Source organism: Salvelinus sp. IW2-2015, unplaced genomic scaffold (assembly GCF_002910315.2).
Source record: "Salvelinus sp. IW2-2015 unplaced genomic scaffold, ASM291031v2 Un_scaffold1474, whole genome shotgun sequence".
NCBI classification, from domain to species: domain Eukaryota; kingdom Metazoa; phylum Chordata; class Actinopteri; order Salmoniformes; family Salmonidae; genus Salvelinus; species Salvelinus sp. IW2-2015.
The window spans coordinates 101,230-108,041 of NW_019942931.1; the positions used below are offsets into that span (position 1 = coordinate 101,230).

The following is a 6,812-nucleotide window of genomic DNA, read 5'->3' on the forward strand; positions in this document are numbered from 1 at the left end:
TAAACTAAACTGTGTGTACATGTGTAATAAACTGTGTGTACGTATGTAATAAACTGTGTGTACGTGTGCATATAAACTGTGTGTACGGTGCATATAAACTGTGTGTACATGTGTATATAAACTGTGTGTACATGTGTAATAAACTGTGTGTACATGTGTATATAAACGTGTGTACTGTGTAATAAACTGTGTGTACATGTGTATATAACTGTGTGTACATGTGTAATATAAAACTGTGTGTACATCTGTATATAAACTATGTGTAACATGTGCATTAACTGTGTGTACATGTGTATATAAACTGTGTGTACCATGTGTACAGTCGTGGCCAAAAGTTTTGAGAATGACACAAATATTCATTTCCACAAAGTTTGCTGCTTCAGTGTCTTTAGATATTTTTGTCAGATGTTACTATGGAATACTGAAGTATAATTACAAGCATTTCATAAGTGTCAAAGGCTTTTATTGACAATTACAGTGGGGAGAACAAGTATTTGATACACTGACGATTTTGCAGGTTTTCCTACTTACAAAGCATGTAGAGGCTGTAATTTTTATCATAGGTACACTTCAACTGTGAGAGAAGGAATCTAAAACAAAAATCCAGAAAATCACATTGTATGATTTTTAAGTAATTAATTGGCATTTTATTGCATGACATAAGTATTTGATACATCAGAAAAGCAGAACTTAATATTTGGTACAGAAACCTTAGTTTGCAATTACAGAGATCATACGTTTCTGTAGTTCTTGACCAGGTTTGCACACACTGCAGCAGGGATTTTGGCCCACTCCTCCATACAGACCTTCTCCAGATCCTTCAGGTTTTGGGGCTGTCGCTGGGCAATACGGACTTTCGGCTCCCTCCAAAGATTTTCTATTGGGTTCAGGTCTGGAGACTGGCTAGGCCACTCCAGGACCTTGAGATGCTTCTTACGGAGCCACTCCTTAGTTGCCCTGGCTGTGTGTTTCGGGTCGTTGTCATGCTGGAAGACCCAGCCACGACCCATCTTCATTGCTCTTACTGAGGGAAGGAGTTGTTGGTCAAGATCTCGCGATACATGGCCCCATCCATCCTCTCCTCAATACGGTGCAGTTGTCCTGTCCCCTTTGCAGAAAAGCATCCCCAAAGAATGATGTTTCCACCTCCATGCTTCACGGTTGGGATGTGTTCTTGGGGTTGTACTCATCCTTCTTCTTCCTCCAAACACGGCAAGTGGAGTTTAGACCAAAAAGCTCTATTTTTGTCTCATCAGACCACATGACCTTCTCCCATTCCTCCTCTGGATCATCCAGATGGTCATTGCAAACTTCAGACGGGCCTGGACATGCGCTGGCTTGAGCAGGGGGACCTTGCGTGCGCTGCAGGATTTTAATCCATGACGGCGTAGTGTGTTACTAATGGTTTTCTTTGAGACTGTGGTCCCAGCTCTCTTCAGGTCATTGACCAGGTCCTGCCGTGTAAGTTCTGGGCGTGATCCCTCACATTCCTCATGATCATTGATGCCCCACGAGGTGAGATCTTGCAATGGAGCCCCAGACCGAGGGTGATTGACCGTCATCTTGAACTTCTTCCATTTTCTAATAATTGTGCCAACAGTTTTTGCTTCTCACCAAGCTGCTTGCCTATTGTCCTGTAGCCCATCCCAGCCTTGTACAGGTCTACAATTTATCCCTGATGTCCTTACACAGCTCTCTGGTCTTGGCCATTGTGGAGAGGTTGGAGTCTGTTTGATTGAGTGTGTGGACAGGTGTCTTTTATACAGGTAACGAGTTTCAAACAGGTGCAGTTAATACAGGTAATGAGGTGGAGAACAGGAGGGCTTCTTAAAGAAAAACTAATAGGTCTGTGAGCCGGAATTCTTACTGGTTGGTAGGTGATCAAATACTTATGTCATGCAATAAAATGCAAATTAATTACTTAAAAATCATACAATGTGATTTCTGGATTTTTGTTTTAGATTCCGTCTCTCACAGTTGAAGTGTACCTATGATAAAAATGACAGACCTCTACATGCTTTGTAAGTAGGAAAACCTGCAAAATCGGCAGTGTATCAAATACTTGTTCTCCCCACTGTACATGAAGTTGATGCAAAGAGTCAATATTTGCAGTGTTGACCCTTCTTGTTCAAGACCTCTGCAATACGCCCTGGCATGCTGTCAATTAACTTCTGGGCCACATCCTGACTGATGGCAGCCCATTCTTGCATAATCAATGCTTGGAGTTGTTCACAATTTGTGGGGTTTTGTTTGTCCACCCGCCTCTTGAGGTGACCACAAGTTCTCAATGGGATTAAGGTCTGGGGAGTTTCCTGGCCATGGACCCAAAATATCAATGTTTTGTTCAACGAGCCACTTAGTTATCACTTTTGCCTTATGGCAAGGTGCGCCATCATGCTGGAAAGGCATTGTTCATCACCAAACTGTTCCTGGATGGTTGGGAGAAGTTGCTCTCGGAGGTGATGTTTGGTACCATTCTTTATTCATGGCTGTGTTCTTAGGCAGAATTGTGAGTGAGCCCACTCCCTTGGCTGAGAAGCAACCCCACATGAATGGTCTCAGGATGCTTTACTGTTGGCATGACACAGGACTGATGGTAGCGCTCACCTTGTCTTCTCCGGACAAGCTTTTTTCCGGATGCCCCAAACAATCGGAAAGGGGATTCATCAGAGAAAATGATTTTTACTCCAGTCCTCAGCAGTCCAATCCCTGTACCTTTTGCAGAATATCAGTCTGTCCCTAATGTTTTTCCTGGAGAGAAGTGGCTTCTTTGCTGCCCTTCTTGACACCAGGCCATCCTCCAAAAGTCTTCGCCTCACTGTGCGTGCAGATGCACTCACACCTGCCTGCTGCCATTCCTGAGCAAGCTCTGTACTGGTGGTGCCCCGATCCGCAGCTGAATCAACTTTAGGAGACGGTCCTGGCGCTTGCTGGACTTTCTTGGGCGCACTGAAGCTTCTTCACAACAATTGAACCGCTCTCCTTGAAGTTCTTGATGATCCAATAAATGTTGATATTTAGGTGCAATCTTACTGGCAGCAATATCCTTGCCTGTGAAGCCCTTTTTGTGCAAAGCAATGATGACGGCACGTGTTTCCTTGCAGGTAACCATGTTTGACAGAGGAAGAACAATGATTCCAAGCACCGCCCTCCTTTTGAGGCTTTCGGTCTGTTTTTCGAGCTCAATCAGCATGACAGAGTGATCTCTGAGCAAGCTCTGTACTGGTGGTGCCCCGATCCCGCAGCTGAATCAACTTTAGGAGACGGTCCTGGCGCTTGCTGGACTTTCTTGGGCGCACTGAAGCCTTCTTCACAACAATTGAACCGCTCTCCTTGAAGTTCTTGATGATCCAATAAATGTTTGATTTAGGTGCAATCTTACTGGCAGCAATATCCTTGCCTGTGAAGCCCTTTTTGTGCAAAGCAATGATGACGGCACGTGTTTCCTTGCAGGTAACCATGTTTGACAGAGGAAGAACAATGATTCCAAGCACCGCCCTCCTTTTGAGGCTTTCGGTCTGTTTTTCGAGCTCAATCAGCATGACAGAGTGATCTCCAGCCTTGTCCTCGTCAACACTCACACCTGTGTTAACAAGAGAATCACTGACATGATGTCAGCTGGTCCTTTTGTGGCAGGGCTGAAATGCAGTGGAAATGTTTTTTGGGGATTCAGTTCATTTGCATGGCAAAGAGGGACTTTGCAATTAATTGCAATTCATCTGATCACTCTTCATAACATTCTGGAGTATATGCAAATTGCCATCATACAAACAGAGGCAGCAGACTTTGTGAAAATTTATATTTGTGTCATTCTCAAAACTTTTGGCCACGACTGTACATAAACTGTGTTATCATGTTTATTTCCATGTGTACCTGGTAGTCCCAGATCTTGACCAGGCGGTCGTCAGCTCCTGATATAAGATAGGGCTTGTCCCCTCCGCTGTAGTAGTCGATACAGTTGACTCCTTTCTCATGGCCCTCCAGAGTGAAGTTAGGGGCGGAAGATCCCAGCTGCCACACCTGCAACAGCCAAGGGCCAAAGAATACTTCAGTGTATTACTGAAATGTAGTGGTAATGATTTACAACAACTGTATAGAATTCATGAAACATTACACATCTATAACCACTTCAACATGACAATAATCAAACCAACTGTAGTGCTACAAACACAAAGATTAGTGTGTGTGTACTGTATGTACCTTAATGGTCCTGTCCAGGGAGGCGCTGGCGAACTGGTTGTTGTCTTTAGGGTTGATGACAATCTGCATGACATAGTGGGTGTGGCCCTCAAACACCTGACCACACACCCACTTCTTGTCCCAGTCCCAAAGCTTGATCAGCATGTCATCTGGACACACACACACGATCATGTTCACAATATTCAATGGTTGATGTTTGTAATTTATGTATATAGAGAGAGAGAAAGAGAGAGAGAGAGAGTGAGAGAAAGAAAGAGACAAACACAACATACCACTGCTGGTAAGGATGTAAGGTTGTGTTGGGTGGACTGCGATACAGCGGATGTAGTCAGAGTGGGCRTCAAACATGTGAGCTCTCTCCAGAGTGTTGTAGTTAAACACACGGATCTGCWTGTCATCCTGAGGAGGACCAGAGAAGAGCAAGAGAGAGGGGGGAGAAGGTGAAGGGAGAGAGGGTGGAGAAGGTTAAAATGGAGAGATATGGGAAAACTCTGAACTCTGAATAGGACAGATAAATGCATTATAAGCAGTTATAAGGGTGTTATAACACTTACTGCTCCAGCAATGACCCAGTGCTTCCTCGCCACAAACTTAGCCACTCTCACAGGCAGGTCACACACCTCAAATGTCTTCACCAGGGTCTACACAGATTCAAAAGAAGCACCAGCATCATGGTCATCATCGTCATAGAGAAGCAATCCATTCATATATCACTCAAGAACATAATGTGCAGCAAGGTCTACGAAGAATGAATGAATGGATGAGAGCTGAATCCTAAATGAGAATGAATGTTGTTTACCTGTGTCTCGTGGTTCCAGACACAGACACTGCCATTGTACAGGCTGGCAACCATCCATGGTTCAGTTGGGTGCAGGTCCACACTCTTCACACGGTCCGACCGAGCGGTCAGCTTCCGCTTGATGTCCAACCGGAGAGGCTGAGACGGAGAGAGAACCCAATATATGAAGTCCTATTCTACCTCTGCCTCCTAACTTATACTAGACCAATACTAGACACAGTGRCTTATTTTGATACTAACCAGATTACTCTTCACTCCTATGTATATGCAGATCAGTTGAACGGAAACAATAAATAAAACATCTGATTTGACAGAGACCAGATCTGAGTATGTTTTTATAGAGACAGGTCAGATACACTTACCTTTTTTKTTTTTTWAAATATGTACTCAAATTAGTCTGATTACGCTTATCAATAAAACTATAAGTGTATCCACACCATAACAGCTATACACTTGTAGGCCTACAGTAGATATAAAGTTTCACAAAGTSGCACCAAGTCAACTGCTTGTGGGGAGCGGTAATATGGGGGCGTGTCTGTTTACTGAAGCTCATTCCACCACATTTGAGGTGCATGAATGATTCCCTCTGGTCTGGAAATTCRCAGCCATTAGCCATTTGCGATATAGTAGTTTAGGAAAATAATCGTTATATAAAGTTGCATATTGAAGTACTAGCATATTTAGTAACTGACCAATCGATCAGAGACTTCATGAGTCTTTTGAATACCATATTGTTACATTGCCATTTCTAGAGTTTCTGCAATATCTTCAAAATCTCGATCATTAACAACTAGGCATAGGTTAATTCATTGGATGTGGTCTAAATTAGTTTTCAATCAGGTAGCAATCGTAAAAAAAGCAATTCACATAAAAAAACTGCAATGACTGGCCTGGGCGGCAGCGGGTCTTTATCAATACTTTCACTCTAAATCTATGTTGCACTTCATTCAAAATCTATGTTTTCATTTCCTTACCATGTTTCTACGTCTGCGGGTAGTGTTTGGTCAAAGTGCCCGACCACCCTGAGAAATGAGTCGGGCTGGTAGACTAGTTTAGAGCGGAGAGTCTTCTTGGCGACGTGGATTCTATGGAGCTTCCTGGCTGCACTTCGCAAGATCCGGTGGAGCACTAGTACAGTCTGTACCTAACATGACCATACTATGCGGTGTGTATGTAGGTTACAGAGAAATGTATGGACGTTCGACTACAGGCAAAATCAGGTAATTGTATGTAGCCTACCCACTTTCCACCCCAAAAAAMATAAATAAAAACGAATAAATGAATGAATTATAAAGATAATCATTAATTTGAACGTCTTAAACGTTGCCTAATTTCCTATTTGTTCCAATTATCTCCCTATTTCTAATGTGTATAAATATGCTAACTTGATGAGTGAATAGTCTTTCAGKTGTTTATCAGGCTAAAGCTACAATACCTAGGCTTACCCAATATAGTCCATGCAGAGTTCAAATCAAAGGAAACTTTATTTGTCACATGCGCCGAATACAACAAGTGTAGACTTTACCGTGAAATGCTTACTTACAAGCACTTAACCAACAGTGCAGTTCAAGAAGAGTTAGGAAAATATTGACCAAGTATACTAAAATAAAAAGTAATCATAAAAAGTAACACAATAAGAATAACATTAACGAGGCTATATACCTGTCTCTTATACACATCTAGATGTGTATAAGAGACAGTTGTTTGACTTATAATTCACTGTATCACAATTCCAGTGGGTCAGAAGTTTACAAACACTAAGTTGACTGTGCCTTTAAACAGCTTGGAAGCTTGTAAAATTCATGTGATGTCA

At 42.6% G+C, this 6,812-nt stretch overlaps 1 protein-coding gene across 1 annotated transcript in view; it reads right to left on the minus strand.

Annotated features, from left to right (window-relative positions):
• LOC112070961 (coatomer subunit beta') overlaps positions 1 to 6,416 on the minus strand; it is a 42,294-nt gene extending 35,878 nt beyond the window's left edge. Inside the window, exons 1-6 of the mRNA XM_070439194.1 lie at positions 5,974 to 6,416; positions 5,000 to 5,137; positions 4,755 to 4,841; positions 4,473 to 4,599; positions 4,201 to 4,349; positions 3,874 to 4,020 (exon numbers count right to left, since the gene is read on the minus strand). Of these exons, the coding sequence (XP_070295295.1) occupies positions 3,874 to 4,020; positions 4,201 to 4,349; positions 4,473 to 4,599; positions 4,755 to 4,841; positions 5,000 to 5,137; positions 5,974 to 5,976 (651 nt within the window). The 5' untranslated portion in view covers positions 5,977 to 6,416. The remainder of the gene's footprint in view (positions 1 to 3,873; positions 4,021 to 4,200; positions 4,350 to 4,472; positions 4,600 to 4,754; positions 4,842 to 4,999; positions 5,138 to 5,973) is intronic.
• Between the last annotated feature and the right edge of the window lie 396 nt (positions 6,417 to 6,812).